This window comes from Kogia breviceps, chromosome 2 (assembly GCF_026419965.1).
Source record: "Kogia breviceps isolate mKogBre1 chromosome 2, mKogBre1 haplotype 1, whole genome shotgun sequence".
NCBI classification, from domain to species: Eukaryota; Metazoa; Chordata; class Mammalia; order Artiodactyla; family Physeteridae; genus Kogia; species Kogia breviceps.
In genome coordinates this window covers 88,382,837-88,403,108 of record NC_081311.1, presented here as the reverse complement: position 1 = coordinate 88,403,108, position 20,272 = coordinate 88,382,837, and the positions used below count along the sequence as shown (strand labels likewise).

The window sequence follows — 20,272 nt, the reverse complement described above, 5'->3', positions numbered from 1 at the left end:
CTCTTTCTGCAGTTTGAACAGTGACAAAATTGTCATGGACTTTCTTATTAGGAATATTGATGGCTTTTTTAGAGGCTCTGTTTTCTCCCAGTTTTTCATTCAGGTCATGAATGCATTGCTTGTGTGTTTTCACTTCCTCAGACAGGTTCTCCTTTCTCTTCTCATTCTTTTTTGAATCATTTTATCCTATAGAACCATGACTTTCTATAGAGGGTTGGCTGTATGTATTGAACTTTGGCATACTTTACCTTTATTTGCCCTTCCAGCTAGTACCTAGCTGCCAGGTTATCTTTCAGATCAGATTGCTGAAGAGCCACGCCCTCCTAGCTTATGGCCTTTTTAAAGGCTCAGAAATCTTTCACCTTCATCTCCTAGTAGCAGGGGACCTCTGCCCGCTTCCTTCCTTGTCCCTTTAGCTGCTGCATGACTGTTGTTTCCTGGGAGGTTTTCTTAGCTCCTCTCTCAGTTGTGTGTCACCATCTGAAGGCATTATAATTTTTTCACCTTATTTACTACAAAACAGTTTCAGATATACAGAAAAATTGAGAGAACAGTGTAGTGAATGTCCATAATATCCAGCACCGAGATTCATCAGTTATCATATTGCCATATGTGCTTTATCTACCATATAAAGATGAGTGTGTGTGTACGTTTTGTTGTTTGTTTTTGGTTTTTTCTTGAAGGAATTCAGAGTTATAGCCTTTGGCTCTTGTCCTGTGGGCTTCAGCTTGACCCTCAATGTAACACAATGAGGATGCTCTTCTGCATGACCGTGATACCGTTATCATACTTAGAAGCAGTAATTCTCTCATTTTATTTTATAGTTCATATTTAAATTTGCCCATTTGTCCCAAAATTTTTTTTAAAAGATTTGGAAATAGGATCTATTCAAAATTTACATGTTGAATTTTTTATAAAGTTGAGTTTCTTACGTCTCTTGTCTCTTTTAATCCATAAATCTACCTAACCTTTATAAAACACTTTGAAAGACTTTTTATTATGAAAAATTTGAAATACAAAGATAACATAAGTACACAGCAGGATGATGGCCACTTACCCACACCCTAGCCTCAGCAGTTACAAGTATACACAAGTACACAGTACAGGGTCTACCTGCCCATGCCCTAGGCTTACCAGTTAATAGCTTAAAGTTGATCTTTTCCATCTGTACTCCTGTCACTTTCCCCTATATTATTTTGAAACCAATCTCAGACATCACATTCATCGGTTTTTCAGTATTATCATTAAAAGATGAATTAAAAAATATATATCATCGCACCTAAAAAATAACAATAATTACTTAATAGTATCAGTACTACAATCAGTATTTATATTACCAGTTGTTTCATCTATGTCATGGATGTTTTTTCATTGTACAGTGAAGAAAGGGGGGGCCTTGTTGGTTCTTTTTAACCTATGAAAACTGGCTAGCGCCAGAAATTCTGAATGTGATTTTCTTAATTTTTTTTTTTTTTTTTTTTGTGGTACGCGGGCCTCTCACTGTTGTGGCCTCTTCCGTTGCGGAGCGCAGGCTCCGGACGCACAGGCTCAGCGGCCATGGCTCACGGGCCCAGCCGCTCAGCGGCATGTGGGATCTTTCCGGACCGGGGCACGAACCCTTGTACCCTGCATCGGCAGGCAGACTCTCAACCACTGCGCCACCAGGGAAGCCCCTGAATGTGATTTTCAAGTTTGAAGTCTAGCACTTGTTGGCCCTGTTGGCCCCAAGCATGGCATGGGATGTTGGTGATGCACTCTGGCAGTTGGCAGCACTCTGCCCTGGTGCAGTGCTTCCATCACTGTGACTGGTCACGAGTATGTCCAGGCACCAGTGCCTCATTTCCTCCTCTGATGTAGTCAGTCATTTATGGGGAATTAGGAGCTATCACTGAGCCGTCTCCTGGGAGTGTCAGTGCAGGGGTAGAAATTAGTGGCTTTCATAATTACCTTTTTCTTTGTAATTAAAGAAAATGTTTTGCCACCTTATTGTGGTATAATTGGTGTACAATTAAGTACACGTATTTAAAGCTTCAATTTGATGGGTTTTAACATGTATATACCTGTGAAACCTGTGAAACCATCACTTTCCTTTTCTGTCCCTCTTAAAGACTAGAAGATGAGCAGCTAGAGAGAGGGACTTAACTGCTCTTGTCGTTAATGTTGCTTTTCCAAATCCTGAGACTGAGACTCTTTATTCTACTCTCTTTCAGCCCCAAACTGGTATTGAAATTTGGTGTCTTCAAATTTTGGCATTGTTTTTACTTACATAATAGTTAATGAATTTCAAAATAATATAGGGAAACCTGGTGGGAATGTACATTTGTGCAGCCGCTATGAAAAACAGTATGGCGGTTCCTTAAAAAACTAAAAATAGGGAATTCCCTGGCAGTCCAGTGTTTAGGACTCGGCGCTTTCACTGCCAGGGCCCTGGGTTCAGTCCCTGGTCAGAGAATTAAGATCCTGCAAACTGCGCTAGGTGGCCAATAAATAAATAAGTAAATAAGTAAATAAAACAAAAACTAAAAAGAGAGCTACCATATAATCCAGCAATCCCAGTCCTGATCATATATCCGGAAAAGATAAAAACTCGTATTCGAAAAGCTACCCAGTGTTCATAGCAGCACTATTTATGATAGCCAAGACATGGAAACAGCCCAAGTGCCCATCAACAGATGATTGGTTTAAAAAGGCATGGTATATGTGTGTGTGTTGGAATGCTACTCAGCCATAAAAAAGAATGAAATAATTACTATTTGAAGCAATGTGGATGGACCTAGAGAATATTATACTAAGTGAAGTAAATCATACAGAGAAAGGCAAATATATGATGTCACTTATATGTGGAATCTAAAAAATAATACAAATAAATCTATATACAAAGCAGAAACAGACTCACAGAGAAGCAGACTCACAGACATAGAATACAAACTTTAGTCTGCCAAAGGGGAAAGGGAGAGGGGAGGGATAAATTAGGAGTATGGGATTAACAGATACAAATAGATACATCAAATAGAGAAGTAATAAGAATTTACTGTATAGCACAGGGAAGTATATTTAATATCTTAGAATAACCTATAATGGAAAAGAATATGAAAACGACCCGTGTGTGTGTGTATAATTGAATCATTTTGCTGTCTACCTGAAACTAACACAATATTGCAAATCAAGTATACTTCAATACAAAATTTTTTTTCTGAAACACAGAAATAGGGAAACCTCTGAGGGTCTTTTCTCCTTAAAACATACGAGCTGAGCTTGGGAATTACCTGGTTTGGGCAAAGGAGTCATTGCTCAGTGCTGCTGGATCTGGGTTTGTCTGAGCACCTGCTCTGCTGTGTGTGACTTTGGGGCATTAGCACCGTTACCAGCATCTTCACCATGAACACCATGAGGGGCAGTCTGGGGAATAAATGAGAAACATGGCATTTAAGGTCTTAGTGAACCCAGGCACACCAAGTGCGTGACGGTTCTCAGTGGGTCTCCAGGACTGACTCGGCCCCTTGGAGGAAAGGGAGACTTGTGGTTCAAAAAAAAAGGATAATTTAAAACTGGTGTATCTGTTGGTGGGAATGTAAATTGATACAGCCACTGTGGAGAACAGTATGGAGGTTCCTTAAAAAACTACAAATAGAACTACCATACGACCCTGCAATCCCACTACTGGGCATATACCCTGAGAAAACCATATTTCAAAAAGTAATGTGTACCACAATGTTCATTGCAGCACTATTTACAATAGCCAGCAGATGGAAGCAACCTAAGTGTCCATCAACAGATGAATGGATAAAGATGATGTGGCACATATATACAATGGAATATTAGTCAGCCATAAAAAGAAACGAAATTGAGTTATTTGTAGCGAGGTGGATGGACCTAGAGTCTGTCATACAGAGTGAAGTAAGTCAGAAAGGGAAAAACAAATACCGTATGCTAACACATATATATAGAATCTAAGAAAAAAATTGGTTCTAAAGAACCTAGGGGCAGGACAGGAATAAAGATGCAGACATAGAGAGTGGACTTGAGGATACAGGGAGGGGGAAGGGTAAGCTGGGACAAAATGAGAGAGTGGCATGGACATATATACGCTACCAAATGTAAAATAGATAGCTAGTGGGAAGCAGCCGCATAGCACAGGGAGATCAGCTCCGTGATTTGTGACCACCTAGAGGGGTGGGAGGGAGATGCAAGAGGGAGGGGTTATGGGGATATATGTATACATATAGCTGATTCACTTTGTTATAAAGCAGAAACTAACACACCATTGTAAAGCAATTATATTCCAATAAAGATGTTTAAAAAAAACTAGTGTATATCCTGGAAGTCATTCATTCTTTTTTTTCTCTTTTAAATTAAAATATAAGTACACCGCTAAACACAGTTCAATAAAGTGATTTAAATTTTTTAAACTTTTAATTTTTTAAATACTCAGCTCAGCTCATTTTTAAGTTTGAGATATAATTTATGCAAATCACCCACATATTAAATATTCATTTGGATGGATTTTTTTTTTTTTTTTTGCGGTACACGGGCCTCTCACTGCTGTGGCCTCTCCCGTTGTGGAGCACAGGCTCCGGACGTGCAGGCTCAGCGACCATGGCTCACGGGCCCAGCTGCTCGGCGGCACGTGGGATCTTCCCGGACCGGGGCACGAACCTGCGTCCCCTGCATTGGCAGGCGGACTCTCAACCACTGCGCCACCAGGGAAGCCCCATTTGGATGGATCTTGACAATTGTCATACTCGCGTAACCACCACCCAAAACAAAATAATGAGCACTTTTATCATCCTGGGCTTTTCTTTCACTCTCTCCAAATCATACACCTCCCTCCCGCTCCCCCCGACTTCTGTCACCATAGCTAGGTTTACTTAAGTGTTGAAAATGAGATCATGCAGTGTGTGCTCTGTGTCTGGTGTCTTTTAAAAGGTCAGCATGGTTTGAGATTCATTCATGCTTTTGCCTTTTGATACTGAGTAGTGTTTATATGGATGCATCATAATTTACCCATTTTCCTATTGATAAACATTTGGATTATTTCCCATCTTTTGGCTATTCTGAGTAAGATTGGTGAACATTTTTTACAAGTCCTATTGTGGAAGTGTTTTCATTCTTCTAGGGAAAGTATGAGTGAATTGTTGGGCCCTATGGGAAGTATATTTGTAGCTTTATGAGAAGTTGTATTGTTCCATGGAACTCGTGTGAGCATTCTGCCATGTCAGCCGTTCTAGTGAATGAAAAATGAGACTTTTTAGAAAGCAGTTTTATTGAGGTATAATTTGCATATAAGCTATCCTTTATAAGTGCACAGTTTGGTGTGTTTAGACATGTATACAGATGTGTGACACCACAAACAGTCAAGTGACTTCATTCCTGTGAAAGATGCCCTCTGGCCCCTGGGCACCACTAATTGGTTTTCTGTCTCTGTAGATTATGTTGGTCTTTCCTAGAGTTTCATATCAGGTGTTACTGTGTCTGACTTCTTTTGCATGTTGTATTTTTCTTTTTTCTTTTTTCTTTTTTTTTTTTTTTGAGATTTATCCCATGTTATGTGTATCCGCAGTTCTATCCTTTTGGTTGCTGAGTATTAGTATTTTGTTGTATGGTTGTACCACAGTTTGTTGGTGGTTTAGTCTGTATAAATCAGTGAACTATGAACGTGGCAATTCAGAGACCCTCTCTTAACCTCCCTGGAGAAAAACTCCTCCGTTGGAATGGGGAGTCAGGAGGGGGAGTCCGGCATCTTACTGCTTACCAGTTAGACTCTGAATCACTCTTCCAGATCGTGGTCCTTCATCACTTCCTGGCAACACGTGCTGACAGCTTCTAGGTCTAGGGGGAAGGGTCTTTCCAGGTGTCAGGCTGCTTCTTGACCCTCTGCACTGCTGGCTGAGAGTAGCTTTTTTGAGTCTGCTAAATTATTTTCCACTTGTACTTTTTAAAAGATTCCAAAATGATTAGGTTCTAAAATGTCTTTTCTTCTCTTCTTGATCTGTGTGGCTTTGTGTCTTTTTATTTATTAATCTGCTTTATTGTCATTTTGGGTGGGGACAAAGGCAAAAGTATGTGTTCAGCCTGCTGTACCTTAGACCCAGAAGTCTTTTTAGCATAACCCTAGTGTTTGACAAGTTTCTCCTTTTGTTATTGCTGTAATTAACAACACTGTGATGAGCATGCTTACAGTTCAGCCTTTGTTCAAATCCATGCTTATTTCTTTTTTTCTTTTTTAATTGAAGTATAGTTGATGTACAGTATTTTATATGATGCACAATTTTTAAAGGTTATACTCCATTTATAGTTACTGTAAATATTGGCTATATTCCTTGTGTATGTCCTGTAGTTTGTACCTCTGAATCCCCTACCCCTATGTTGCCCCCCTCCTCCCTTCCCTCTCCAGTGAACCGCTGGTTTGTTCTCTATATCTGTGAGTCTGCTTCTTTTTTGTTATATTCACTAGTTTGTTGTATTCTTTAGATTCTACATATAAGTGATATCATACAGTATTTGTCTGTTTCTGATTTATTTCATTTAGCATAATACCCTCTAAGTCCATCCATGTTGCAAATGACAAAATTTCCTTCTTTTTTTATGGTTGAGTAACATTCCCATGCACGCCCCTATGTATGTATGTTTCCCACATCATCTTTATCTGTTGATGGACACTTTGGTTGCTTTCATATCTTGACAGTTGTAAATAATTCTGCTATGAACATTGGGATGCATGTATCTTGTCAAATTAGTGTTTTCATTTTCTTGGGATAAATACCCTGGAGTGGAATTGCTGAGTCATATGGTAGTTCTGTTTGTAGTTTTTTGAGAAACTTCCATACTGTTCTCCATAGTGGCTACACCAATTTGTGTTCTTACCAACAGTGTACGAGGATTCCCTTTCCTCCACAGCTTCACCGACATTTGTTATTTGTGTTCTTTTTATTCATAGCCATGCTCACAGGTGTGAGGCAATAGTGGTTTTGATTTGCATTTCCCTGATGACGAGCTATGTTGAGCATCATTTTATGTGCCATGCTTATTTCTTCAAAACAAATTTCTAGAAGTAGAATGGTGGGGTTAAAAGTCATACATACTTTTAATGCCAAATTGTGCCCCAGCAAGGGTGTGCTAATTTAAATTCCGACAGGACCCGTGTTTCTTTCCTGTTCCTATGTAAGTATGCACTCAGTAGAACTTTCTCCTCCCCCGCTCCCCCCCCCAAAAATACTTGCACATAAAGTCTAAGCAGTGAAGCCAGATCTCAGTGGAGGTGTCAGATATGGCTGCGGTTCAGGGCTGGCACGCTGCCTCGTTCCTCGCTGCACACTTGGTCCGTCCCCTGTATCTGGCCGAGTGTGGGTTTGAATTAAGGCTTTTTGGGGCTTCTTTGTTTCAGGTTACACTCCTGGCACACCTTACAAAGTGTCCTGTTCCCCCACCAGCGGGGCGGTGCCACCATACTCCTCCTCCCCCAACCCCTACCAGACCGCTGTGTACCCCGTACGAAGTGCCTACCCCCAGCAGAGCCCGTACGCACAGGTAGGCCTGGGGCGCGCTGTGGGGGTCTTACGGGGTCTACTGGGCACTGTGCGTGTGGGAAGGGCCGGTTCCTCAGGGCTCTGACCCCCTGGGTGTGGGACCCTGTGGCCCTTGTCTCTCTTCTTTCCCCAGCAAGGCACGTACTACCCCCAGCCCCTGTATGCAGCACCCCCTCACGTCATCCACCACACCACAGTGGTGCAGCCCAACGGCATGCCGGCGACAGTGTACCCTGCTGCTCTCCCTCCGCCTAGAGGCAACGGCGTCACCATGGGCATGGTGGCGGGGACCACTATGGCCATGTCAGCGGGTGAGTCCTGGGCCCTGGGCCGCCTGCTCCGTGATGGCATGAGGGCTGGGGGGAGGGAGGGCTCACCGGTACTCTGACCCTTGGCTTTGACATCATGGCTAGAGTTGTGTGGAAGGACACCTGATCTTTGGGGAAGAAATGGCATGTTATGTTTTTCTTTACCTCCCCTCCTTTCTCTTCCTTCTCCTTTCAGTTGAGACTGGAGTGTGGGGTTTAGAACCATGAACCAAGTATCTTTTCCATAGACCATGACTGAGTAGCCCTCTCCAAATTTGATGGGACCACTTTTTTTTTTTTTTTGTGGTGTGCGGGCCTCTCACTGCTGTGGCCTCTCCCGTTGCGGAGCACAGGCTCCGGACGCGCAGGCTCAGCGGCCATGGCTCACGGGCCCAGCCGCTCCGCGGCATGTGGGATCTTCCCGGACCGGGGCACGAACCCGTGTCTCCTGCATTGGTAGGCGGATTCTCAACCACTGCGCCACCAGGGAAGCCCCTGGGGCCACTTTTGATGGGGCCACTTTTTTTTTGGTGAGCTGAGTCACTTGGCTGTAGGGACAAGGAGTGGCCAGATTCCTAATGTGAGCACATAACGCTTGGGCAGAGAGGGATACTTTGTGATCTGGGGGGCTGGCCCTCTTGATCCTTCCCTTTAGTGTGGGATACCAGTGCAGGCCAGGTTGTCTGAATGGGGATGTTTTCCTGAATCTAGGGAAGCCGGTCTTGTGTTCATACAGATAACAGCTGCCTGTAGAAATCCTTTGGCGTACATTGACTTTATTTCCCAAGGCTTCCCCTAGGTCTGGAAAATAAGCCACAGAGAGAAGAGACCCGTGGCAGGAATGGGCCTGTCTCCATGGAACCTTCGAGTGTGTGAGGGCTTGACTGAATGAATGTCTAGGGATTAGGTTACCTCCTATGGGCATGTGAATTGTCTGTGGTGAGGGGCCAGGTACGGTACACACAATGCATTTGGTTGCCCATGGCTGGGTCTTTAAAAAATATATATATATATTGTTCCCTCTTCGTTTTCCTAGACTTTAGTATACGGAAAATGTGTCAGGAGAGAACGGTGTTTCAGTATACCATTGGGTGTTTCTGCTTAGAGTCTCTATTTTATTTGGTTTTCCCATACTTACCCGTGAAGGCAGAGGAGAGTCTGGCACAGATAGAAACTGTGTGTTTGAGGCACATGGAGGGAGGGGATGGCAGGCCCTGGTGTGGGTGCAGGCAGGAAGGAGGAGGAGAGAAGGGCTGCCAGGTGAGGCTGTTAGGTTTGAGGTGGTGCTTGTCCATAAATGGACACAGCTGAGTTTTCTGCAGTTACGGGGAAAACATGCTTAGCTTAAGGTACTCAGAAGCTCATGTAGTTGGGACTCTCCCTCCACGTCCCTCTCTCCCTCTCTTCCAGTTATTTATTACCACCATAACCATTTCCAAGTGTACAGGTCAGTGGTGTTACCACACTGTTGTGTCACATCTCCAGAACTTTCTCGTCCTGGAGGACTGAAGCTCTGTACGCATTAAACAGCTCCCCCTTCCACCTTGTCCCAGACCCTGGCAACCACCATTCTCCTTTCTGTCACTATCCATTTGACTCCTCTAGGGACCTCATATAAGTGGACTCGTGCGGAATTTGTCTTTTTGTGACAGGCTTATTCCACTGAGCATAATGTCCTCAGGGTTCATCCATGTTGTAGCATGTGACTAATTTCCTTCCTTTTTAAGGCCGAATAATATATTTGTTTTCTTTTTATCACCTCATCTGCAAAAATAATTCGGTATGCTTGTATGGAGGGGAGGCCCAAAGGCTTCTGCAGACATGCTCTCCATGCAAGCTTGCTGTGTTTATACAGCTTTGACTTGTATATAATCAAGAGTTCTGAGAGCATTGTGGGTCAAAGCCATCCCCTCTTCCCGTCTGCCTGCCTGCCGCCTTGCCACGGGGGTCGGGCGGGAGCTCCCCTGCAAGAGGGAGCAGTGGTGGGACGCCGCCCTCCACTGAGATGCCTGCTCTTCCTTCCAGGTACCTTGCTGACTGCCCACTCCCCGACTCCTGTCGCCCCCCACCCCGTCACCGTGCCCACGTATCGGGCCCCAGGAACGCCCACCTACAGCTATGTGCCCCCCCAGTGGTGATCACCCTGCAAACGTAAGTGACTGGTGAAGCCCAGGGCCAGCTTGTGAACTAAAGTGCAGTTTTTAAAGAGGAGAACGGGAGATCTGTGTCAGTTTAAACACTGCTAAGAAAAATGCTACCTGATGATCCATAGGCAATGCAACGTTTACATTTGTGTCCTTATTGGGACTCTACAGAGGAAAGAAGAAGGAAACCATTGAGTTCTTGCTGTGCACCCCCTGCACTGTGTTCCTTACCTGGGCTGTGCTCTAGTCTCCTGCCCGCCTCCTGCAGGAAGTAGGACTCCAGTTGTAACTGGAAGTCTCTGGGGTCCGTGGGAACCAGCACAGTTGCCTCTCTTGCCGCTGCCCTTTCTTGTCCTAGTGGATTTCCTCCTCCTCCTCCAGTTGAATGCCTCCTTTTCTGAGCAGTGGTGCCAGAGGAGCTGTGTGTGACCGTGTCCGTCTTTCTCCCCACCCCCCAGGTGTGCGGATGGAGCTGTGCAGTCACATCATGGAGGTTCCACAGCTGGTGCTGCAGGCCTTGTGCCTCCAACCAGGACTTTCTTCTTAATGCTCTCGACACTTAGCTAAACACTACTACAGCCGGCCCAGCAGGTCCCAGCACCCTCAGTCTCCAACTGACTCTGTGGGTTGGTCTTAAAGCAAATCCTGTTTGGTGGGCTGCCAGGCAATTTTTTAGCTAACTGTAATGATAAAAAGGGAGTGTTAATCTGTTCTGAATCATATCTAGTTGAATGCATGTTAAAAAAAGACAAACAAAAACAAAGCTTGCTCAATCTACCTACAGTGACTGATGCAGAACCATCGTATGCAAAATCCAAAGGAATGGAAAAGTATTTTACAACTTGTATCACTAATGCACTGTTGTAATGTATGCAGAGTCTTAAAGTTATAAGTGTTAAAGTGAATTTCTTCATAGAGCATCTGAAATCTCTTTGATGATTCTTCAGCCTTTTGGGGTTGACGTGGGTTGCCAGTTGGAAACGTGGACTTCTAGTTTCCAGCCATCTGTTCCTTTTATGCAGACTGCACTGGGAGAGAGTTGCAGGGTTTGGGAGAGTGTGGGGAGACCACTGCTGCTTGGGGTGCAGCCAGGTTAATGGCTTTCTCTCCATTTAGGCTTGTGGGGTCAGTGTGATGTGGACGTCCTTAGGGATTACCATGCATCCAGTTAGGGACACAAGGTGGTTTATGTATCAGCAAAGCAATTTTCTCTGCCATCTAAATTTTCATTACTAATCTCTTACAGATAGAGATGATGTTTTCTATATGTTTAATGGGAAAGTCCTATGTAGAGCAAAATTATTTTCCTGGGATGGAAGATGTGTGAAAGAGAACCAGCCACACTTGGAGGAGGTATTGGCCTCTCCTTTATTTAGCTTAGAAAAATCATTCCTTCCCACCCACCCACCCCCCGGCGGGGGAAATGTCTGAGTCACCTGAAAATATATGTAGGCATTGCTGTTCTCCTTCCCAAAAGAAGGGCAAAGACTTAATTCAGCTGTGTGTTATGAAGAAAGTCGTATATTAAGAACTTTTAAAAGGGAACAGAACTTTATTGGATATTGATTGTTCCTTGTAGAGAGGCAGGGCTGTGTTTCGGCCCATGCACTTGATGGGGACTTGTGTGGAGATGGCTGTGGGGGTGTGTGAGGGAAGGGCTGGCGCCTGTTGTCTGTGAGCCCCTTTGGCCATCTCTTCTTGCGGCTGAGGACACTCAGCACAAAGCACGTGTGGACAGCAAAGGGCCAGGCAGCGTCAGAACGTGTTTGCCTGCCAGAACTTATTACAGAAAGGATTTTGTGTTGAAAATCTGAATATTGTACATAAGAAACCAAGAGAATTTTTTTTGCCTAAATGTGCCCAACTTGTATCAATAGGGGTGTGTGTGTGTGTGTCTGTCCTCAGATGAAGTTAGAGGGGGTGGGGGGGTGAGGGCTGTTCCCTTTCAGCCATCTGTCAGGGGTGGGGGTGCCCCTGCTCCACCCCTCGTCGTTCCAAGCGCTGTGGGCCTCAGGTGGGGAGGGCACCTTACTCTCCTTACAGCTCCTGCAGCTGGTCAGGGCTCCGGCACTGGGGTGGCCTTCAGCCCCGGACAGTGAGTGGGATACCTGACCCCTGAGCCTTTGGTAACCTTATTTTTTATAGTAAGTACTCTTCATAATTTTCTTTTTCACATTTTATTTTATAAGAGTTTTAGGAATATTTTTGCATGGATCATTGTAAACAAGATTTATTTCTAATGTCTGTAACATAGTGTTGTTTACTGATAAGTACTTTAAATTGCTTCAAGAGCACTTAACCCACCTTTGTTTGTGTGTATTTGTGTGTGTGTGTGTGTGTGTGTGTGTGTGTGAGAGTAGCAGCCGTTTACCCCAGGCACAGTGTGTCCACTTCTTCAACTCTTTGTTGGTAATTCCATCTGTATAGTGGACGGTTTGTAATATCAGTATGTTCTAATGGTTCCAGGGGCTGAACAGAGAAGTTGGTTTCCCCAGTTTAGCATAATAAGTTAGGAGAAAATAAGAGATTAGTATATGCTTTTTAAACGTCCCAGTGTGCGCATACACAGACACACACACGCCACTACCTGTAAGGGTTGGACTCATTTGAATTCAGGAGGAAGTTAAGAGAAATTATATAGGCTGTTTCTTCCAGCTTGCCTGAGACTTGGCACACACAGGATGAGTATTTTCACGAGCACTGAATTAAATGGTGTTTTCAAGAGAAAGAAAAGAGTGGGTTTCGTTTTCTCCCCATTTACATCAGCTTTATAAACACTTCCCCCCCCCGTAATTTCTAAAAAAATCTTACTTCTATTTTGTGAAGTTGAGTTGGGAGACTTCATCAAATACTTTTGCATTATGGAATACATCTGTGTGGATCTCTTTTCAATTTTGAAACTATCAGCATCAGCTATCAAATATGGAAGGTAGATCTTGTCTAGCAGGTGAGAATCTGGATATAATGAATAGTAATAAAACTATCATATGTTGTAATTTTAGCAGCATTTAGTTCTAGTAAAATTAACTAAGGAATAGAGCTTCTGTTATAAAGTTGCATAATTTGATATCCTAAGCACAATAGTAGAACATTCAGAGAAATTTTGCAATTTTTATATGTGACATTCCTAATTTGAGAGTCTTTCAGCTAAATTACAGTTATTTTAGAAGTTGAGACAGCCAAGTAAAGGAACTAATTCCTATAAACATAGGTATCATCATGGATATTTTTAGAAAATTTTATTCTACAGCCTTCCCCTAAGGTTTAGAAGGTATGTTTCTCTGCTGAGGGAAATCTTGTTTGGATCTGGGCTGGGTGACGACGTTTCATGATGAGCGATGGTCCCATCATCTTGCTGCCTTTGAGAACTGAGGCCAGCATTCAGGCCAGGGCCATTCATGGTGACAAGCACAGAAGCGCTTCCAGAATATTTTATGTCTCTTGTGTTCAGTCTTTTCTCAACATTCTTATTGGGTTGGTTATTAGGCCTACCAGTTGTATTATGTGACTCTGTTGAGTGCTATGCAAATGCAGTATTTACAGGAGCCGAGTGTGGTCCTGAGCTGTGGGCTGGACACCTGGTTGGTACGCGCCCTGCCCTTCCCAGGCTGGGTATGCAGCGCCTTGCTCCGTCTGCTGGCATCGGCACTTCAAACAAGAGGAAACAGATTCTTGGGGCTTGGCATGTACTAATCTCTGGTAGTGCTGTCCTGCCAGCAGGTGGAGAAAGGATGGCAGGCACCACATGCATCAGTATTGGGGCCTGCTTTTTAAGGAAACCCACTTCTTCACCTGTCCTTTGTAAACATTTGGAAACAGTATTACTCTGACCAGTTGGGCCACCTTCTCCCTATCTGGCAGCTAACGGCTGGACACCCCAGTTCTTGCCAGCCTGGGCATTGCCCAGACGGGCCGCCTGCCTGACTTCCTCTGGCCGTGCAAGGGCAGGCTTAAGGGTGTGGGGCTTGAGGTGGGGGGCAGCTTCTGGTTCTTCTCTTGGTGCTTTCTAAGGACGGGTGTGTCTCTAGAGAGGAGTGGTTGGCATAGGGGAAGGGTGGCCTGCGTGACTCTCCTCTCTAGCACATTTCACATGTTGGTGTGTTTTTTTCTCCTGAGCTGTTTATTGCTCAGCCTGAGCTTTCTGAAAGGAGCCTGCAGAGGACACGCTGCAGAGGAGGGTCTGATCTTTTCAGGTAGAAAGTTGCAGAGTTGATCTTACATGTTTCAGAGGATTTCTCTTTCCCCACCCTATTCACTTGAACAGAAAACCTCTGGGGTAATCTTATTTGAATCCCTGGGATCAAATGTCAAGTCAGTTGGGACAGGGAGACGGAGGAGAGGCTGGCCATCTCTGTGCAGGGAGCCTGCAGTGAGCTTCAGGGGATGCTGTGCTCTCAGGATTGGTGTGTTGGAGATGACAAGTGTCTTGTCTTGGCCTCCTGAGCCCTGTTGGGGTCTCCTGTAGGTCCTCGTGCAGACCAGTGGTCGGTAGACTAATTGGGCTGGACCTGAGGGTAGCTCTCATGTGTTCCTGGCAGGGTTACTGTGATGGCCACTCAATAGAGACCCCAGGGAGCCACCGTTACTAAGAAATTGTTTGTTTTTTTAAAATGATTTTGGAATACTGTTTTTTTTTTTTTTTTAGACCATTCTCATAGTACTTTTTTAAAACTTAAATCAGCATTGTCTTCCAGTGTCAAAGGCCCCCCTCACCTCTGCATTGAACTTAAGGTGTCAATCAATACAAAGGAATGGAACACCCATCCTGAGCCAATTCCATTATGTGTAAATTCGTACTATTTTAATTTTTTATGCAATCTGATGAGTAGATGAGCTCAGATTTAAAATTCTTAAAAGCACGTTTATTGTAACAAGAATTGTTATGTATTAATACTGCAGTTTTCAATAAAGATTGACTTGTGTTGCATACTGTGATTTTCATGATTTTTCCCCATAGGTTTTGTCTCCAGGTGGCTTGGCCTGGATGGAAGGTGTAGTGTCTCTTAAGTTAGGAAATGCAGGGCTTTCAGGCTCAGCCCCAGTGACCTGGGCAGTGTGTATGGGTGTGAGGGTAGCAGGTTGTGGGGAAGGGGAGGGAAGCCACCCTTGTTCCTCCTCTTATGGTCCTGTGGCCTCGGTCCTCCTGGGAGGAAGACACATCCTTCCCCAGTTCACCAAGGAGGAAGGTGAGACCCAGAAAGATTATGGACTGCCTGTCCCCCAAACTCACTTCAGCGAAACAGACTGACTGGCAGCAGCCAGGCAGGGAGGTGCTGAGACAGCTCCCAGTTACCCTGAGCCTCTCTGAAGCGCTGAGCCTCTGTCCACCAAAGCCCTGGGGCCTAGCTCATTCCTCTAGTCTTAGGAAAGGCCTGGGGTAGAAGCAGACAAGTGGCGAGGGGACAAGAAAATGCACAGGCTCCAACAGAAAACAAGGGCCAGCAGCCAGGTTATTTTTCACAAGTTTCTTTATGAAATTAAATGTGGTTTCTGGCTTGGAGAAGGTATAGTGCAAGAGTGACTGTACATACTGCTGAATTCCCGTGGGCCACAGGGGCGGCTCCGTGCCCCAAGCCAGGCCCTGGCCACACTCACTGGTGCCCCTCCTCTGGGATGTGGGCTTCCTTCCATCCCACGTGCCCACCAGCCTCTGGGTGGGTCAGTCCTGGGTGCTGGGCCACAGAATTCAGTCCTTATGGCTTCTCACGCTCACTTAGGGTAAGGCAGTCTTTCTGTGTCACTAACAATTCTTTTTCTCTACCATTAGAAAAACAAAATCTGAACAAAAAATACTGGAACCAGGTTCTGGAATCACCCCACAGCTACAGATGGACTGGTCACAAACCCTGACAGAAGTATTCAGCTGACTATGGTTTTCTTTCCACTATAAACAACACATCACAAGTGAGGAGAGGGTGTCCAGCAGCCAGGAGTGTCTAGAGAGGGACTGGGAAGCAAAGACGGGTGGGCTCTGGGCCACATGTTTTTGTGTGCAGAATTCCTGGTCCCCCCCACCAGGGACGCAGGCTGCCTGGTCCACCAACTGGGGGCCTGCAAGGAGAATGGGGGCAGAGGAGCACACAGCCTGGCTCCGCAGGTGGTCGAAGGCAGAGACGTCTCCTGCCCAGAGAAACCAGGAGCAGGAGGAATGATTAGATGTCCCGAGAAGAGGGTCCAAAGTGGCGTTCTCACACGTGGTTCCAAGCTGTGGCTCCCAGGAGGCCCCGCGCAGGCCCAGAGAGTGGCAGGAGGTTCACGTGCTGGGGGCCTGCCTCTCCAGCCAGCGTCTCCAGTGCCCCAGTAGTGGGGAGGAAACCGGGAATTGGGGCACTGAGCACCTCCCACCTCCAGTTTGCATAACAGGCAGAGGAAGGCCGGATGTGGTGAGCCTCGGGGAGGAAAAGCTGGAGGCCCGCCCGGCGGGGCAGGTCCAGATGGAGCCATCGGGCGGGGCGTGGGCTCACTTGCGGAAGGGCGCCAGCCGGCTGATGCTGTGCCAGAAGGTGGATGGCTTCCGCTTGGGCTCTGCCAGCACCAGGACCTGTTGCTGGGGCAGGCTGGTGGGCAGGGCCGGGTGCTTCTGGCGTGTCAGGTAGTAGGGCCGGCTAAGGGCTGGGCAGGGGAAGAGAGCAGGGGTTGGAGGTGTGTCGGGAGCCAGGTGGCACAGGGCAGAGCCTGTGGGGGGGGGAGCGGGCCGTCCCCAGGCTGCCTCAGACACCCACCCTGGTTCCCCCGGGGGCTGACCACACCCAAGGGCCTGGGCTGCCCTCCGAGGTCTGCAGGGGGCATGGCCAGGGGGTGTGGGAAGGCGTGAGGCCTGGAGCTGCTCTTGGGTGGGCGTTGAACGTTTCTGTAGGGATAGGCTGTTAGTTCCTTGCCAGGAGGTGCCTAGGCCCGCTGCCAGGAAGCAGCCCTCCCTGGGGAAGGAAAAGATAGCACCGGGCAGCACCGGTGCTACTCCTGGGAGCCTACGGGGCGGGGCTGGAGGGCAGGAATATCCACCGTGTCCCCAAGCAGGCTTCCTCACCAGCGGTCCCTCACCACCAACCTTTGGGAACACAAACCTGCAAAGGGCAGTGGGCACCTCTGAAGACCCAGGCCCAGCTGACCCTGCTTTGGGCCGGGCTGCCGGGGGTGGAGGCGGGCCCACCACCTGCTTACCTTTGGGCTTCCCGGCAGCCTGCTGCTGGCTGGCGTTCAGCATGGCCTGCTTCCTCTGTAGCTGGGTGATGGAGAAGCCTGAGAAGGGGCCACAAATGAGAGCCACAGCTGCCCTCCCTCATCCCGTCCTCCCCCCGCCACGGTCCCCTTGTCCCGGCACCAGCGCAGCCTCTGTGCACCCGGCCCTGCCACCGGTACTCGGCGGCTCAGCGTCCTGCCCTACCAAGCCTGGCTCGGCTGCCTGGGCGGAGGACATGTTCCGCGGGGACGCCCTGCTGCGCCTCTCAGCGGCCTCCCTCGTCGCCCTGCCCCGTCGCTCACCCTGCCCGGCTCACCGACGTGGCTGGTGCCCACTGTCCTTTATCGGCCCTGTGGAGGCGGCTCCTTTGCCAGGTCAAGAACCGACCTGGTCACCGCCCACCGTGATGGCCAGGGGCCCAGGGACAGGAGGGGAATGCGGGGGGGAGATGCCGTGCTCACGTGAGGCAAGGGAGGCTTCTGGAGGCCCCGCCCACCTCCCACTGCCCACCCCATGGAGTGTGTGTGTGTGTCGCGGGCGTCAGGGGGTCGACCCGCTCCTGGGGCCGAAAGCACGACGCGTCCCGGAGCCTCCCCAAAGCCCGAGGTTCTGCCTGTGTGAGAGCGGCCTCAGTCTCACGGCCATGCCGACCCCCCAGAGCTCGGGGGCACGGAGGGCCGGGCGGGCCTCGCACCTGTCTCCCGGTCCAGCCGCACCCGCTCCCGCTCGCTGGCGAAGGCCTTGAGCCAGCGCTGTTTCTGCTCGGGCTTCTTGGCGCACAGCAGGTGGCTCTCCCCCGAGGGGCCTCGGCGTAGCCGGAAGGCGTTCCTGACGCTCACGTGCAGCTCCCTGTCCTTCCCGTCCTCCAGGTCCGCCACCTCCAGGCCATCCATGTCCACTCGGCCCTTGTAGTAGAGCACGTCCCGGCGGAGAAGGTCCTGCCAGAGACGCCGTGAGCCCCCGGCCCACCTGCTTGCGCGGCCCCATGGCCTGAACCATCTTCCTGACCACATCCGAGGCCCTGCCTCACCTTCTACCCTGTGACCTGCACCCACCTCCCCAGCAGAAAGTGATCTCAGGAGGGAGAGCGAGAGCGGCTCAGCCCATGACCACATGCTGAACCCATGGTGGAGGAGCTGCTCCTTTAGTTAACAGTTACTGGCTGGCCTGGGGGTCTCTAAACACCCTCAGCCTCATGGGGAGGCAGCCCTGGAGACAGGCAGCAGGCCAGGGCCCACAGTGCGCAGCAGGGAAGAGCAGCAGTCTACCGAGGCCAGGCCAGAGCCAGCGCTCAGGAGGGCTGCCCAGCCACTTGTGCCATGTTTTGAAAGGGGAGTAGAAGCCAGGAGCAAAGAGGAGGCCTGGAGGCAGCTGGAACAGAGGACCCCAGGGTTGGGAAGGGGAAGCTGAGGTTTGCAGGAAGAGAAGAGCTGGCTTGAGAAGCGAGCAGGGGCTCAGCAGGAAGGAGGGCGTTCTTAATAGCACTGCGCACTGGTCAGACTCTGAGGGCCACCCTCTGGTCCCTGGGCCACTAGGCTCATGCTGTAGACAGCCCCCTACCGCGCCTGTGTATGTGTGTGTGATTTTCTGTGATTTTCTCTGGGCAGCAGGGCCCTGGTGAGAGGAATCGTGTGGGGGGTGGGGGTGGGGGTGGGGTGTCTCTCTCATTTTCTCTGGGCAGCAGGGGCCCGGGGAGAGGAATCGCGTGTGTGTGTGTGTGTGTGATTTTCTCTGGGCAGCAGGGGCCCGGGGAGAGGAGTCGCGTGTGTGTGTGCGTGTGTGTGTGTCATTTTCTCTGGGCAGCAGGGCCCCGGGGAGAGGAGTCGTGTCTGTGTGTGTGTGTGTGTGTGTGTGTCATTTTCTCTGGGCAGCAGGGCCCCGGGGAGAGGAATCGTGTGTGTGTGTGTGTGTGTGTGTGTGTGTGTTGGCGGGTTGGGGGGGGTCTCATTTTCTCTGGGCAGCAGGGCCCCAGGGAGAGGAGTCGCATGTGTGTGTGATTTTCTCTGGGCAGCAGGGGCCCGGGGAGAGGAGTCGCGCGCGCGCGCGTGTGTGTGTGTGTGTGTGTGTGTGTGTGTGTGTGTGTGTGTGTCATTTTCTCTGGGCAGCAGGGCCCCAGGGAGAGGAATCGTGTGTGTGTGTGTGTGTGTTTGTGTGTGTGTGTGTGTGTGTCATTTTCTCTGGGTAGCAGGACCCCGGGGAGAGGAATCGCACATGCACGCATGTGTGTGGGGGGTGTGTGTGTCTCATTTTCTCTGGGCAGCAGGGACCCAGGGAGAGGAATCGTGTGTGTGTGTGTGTGTGTGTGTGTGTGTGTGTGTGTGTGTCATTTTCTCTGGGTAGCAGGACCCCGGGGAGAGGAATTGCACATGCACGCATGTGTGTGGGGGGTGTGTGTGTCTCATTTTCTCTGGGCAGCAGGGACCCAGGGAGAGGAATCGTGTGTGTGTGTGTGTGTGTGTGTGTGTGTGTGTCATTTTCTCTGGGTAGCAGGACCCCAGGGAGAGGAATCACGTGGGGGGGGGGCGTGTCTCAGCTGCTCCCAGCCCTCAACCTCACTCCCTCCATTTCTGCTCTGAACAGGTCCATTCAGCAGGGAAGAGTGACTCTGGTACCTTCTTACAGTAGATGAGCTGGTGGTCAAAGAGAAAAAACATCCTCTGCTGGCTCTTGGCTTGTGGCTGTGTGACACGGGTCAGCTCCCCCGAGTGGATGAGTTCCGAGCTCCTGACCAGGAGATCTTCTCCCTGGAGGACCCAAGGGGAACCATGAGCTGAGTGCTCCCATCCTGGGGCTTAGAGCAAGGCTCTGCTGGGCTCGGCGTCCTGCCTCTACTGCTGGCTCAGTAGGTGGGGTCCTTACTGGCCCTGCCTGCCCATGGCCCCCATTGGACCAGGGTCTGCAGCAAGCAGCAGGCCAGAGAGGAAGGGGTTGCTCTTGAAGCCCGAGGAAGTGGGGTGGAGTCAGACGGCGGTTTGACCTACGAGTTGGTCATCTCCGTTAAGTGAGGCCCCACAGCAGTCAGTGGTGTGAGCATTTGCAATGTGGCTAATCTCTATCAAGGTGTCATTTAGGTAAAAGATACACCGATTTTGAAGACTTAATATGAAATCAAGA

The 20,272-nt window shown here is 48.6% G+C and overlaps 2 protein-coding genes across 10 annotated transcripts in view; one reads left to right on the top strand and one right to left on the bottom strand.

Moving 5' to 3' along the window:
• Window positions 1-14,905, top strand: part of FAM168B (family with sequence similarity 168 member B) — a 47,839-nt gene extending 32,934 nt beyond the window's left edge. For all 4 annotated transcript variants that reach the window (XM_067025779.1, XM_059052634.2, XM_067025780.1 and 1 more), the window contains exons 4-7: window positions 7,385-7,527; window positions 7,660-7,837; window positions 9,860-9,985; window positions 10,437-14,905. In XM_067025779.1, coding sequence (XP_066881880.1) covers window positions 7,385-7,527; window positions 7,660-7,837; window positions 9,860-9,972 — 434 coding nt within the window. In that variant the 3' untranslated portion in view covers window positions 9,973-9,985; window positions 10,437-14,905. The remainder of the gene's footprint in view (window positions 1-7,384; window positions 7,528-7,659; window positions 7,838-9,859; window positions 9,986-10,436) is intronic.
• A 523-nt stretch (window positions 14,906-15,428) lies between these two features.
• The window catches only part of ARHGEF4 (Rho guanine nucleotide exchange factor 4), a 244,565-nt gene continuing 239,721 nt past the window's right edge, over window positions 15,429-20,272 (bottom strand). For 4 of the 6 annotated variants that reach the window (XM_059052593.2, XM_067025775.1, XM_067025776.1 and 1 more), the window contains 4 exons: window positions 19,771-19,902; window positions 17,853-18,096; window positions 17,140-17,217; window positions 15,429-16,590 (listed from right to left, as the gene is read on the bottom strand). In XM_059052593.2, the coding sequence (XP_058908576.1) occupies window positions 16,439-16,590; window positions 17,140-17,217; window positions 17,853-18,096; window positions 19,771-19,902 (606 nt within the window). In that variant the 3' untranslated portion in view covers window positions 15,429-16,438. Of the gene's footprint in view, window positions 16,896-17,139; window positions 17,218-17,852; window positions 18,097-19,770; window positions 19,903-20,272 lie in introns of all 6 variants that reach the window. The other 2 variants (XM_067025774.1, XM_067025777.1) reach the window with 1 other exon arrangement.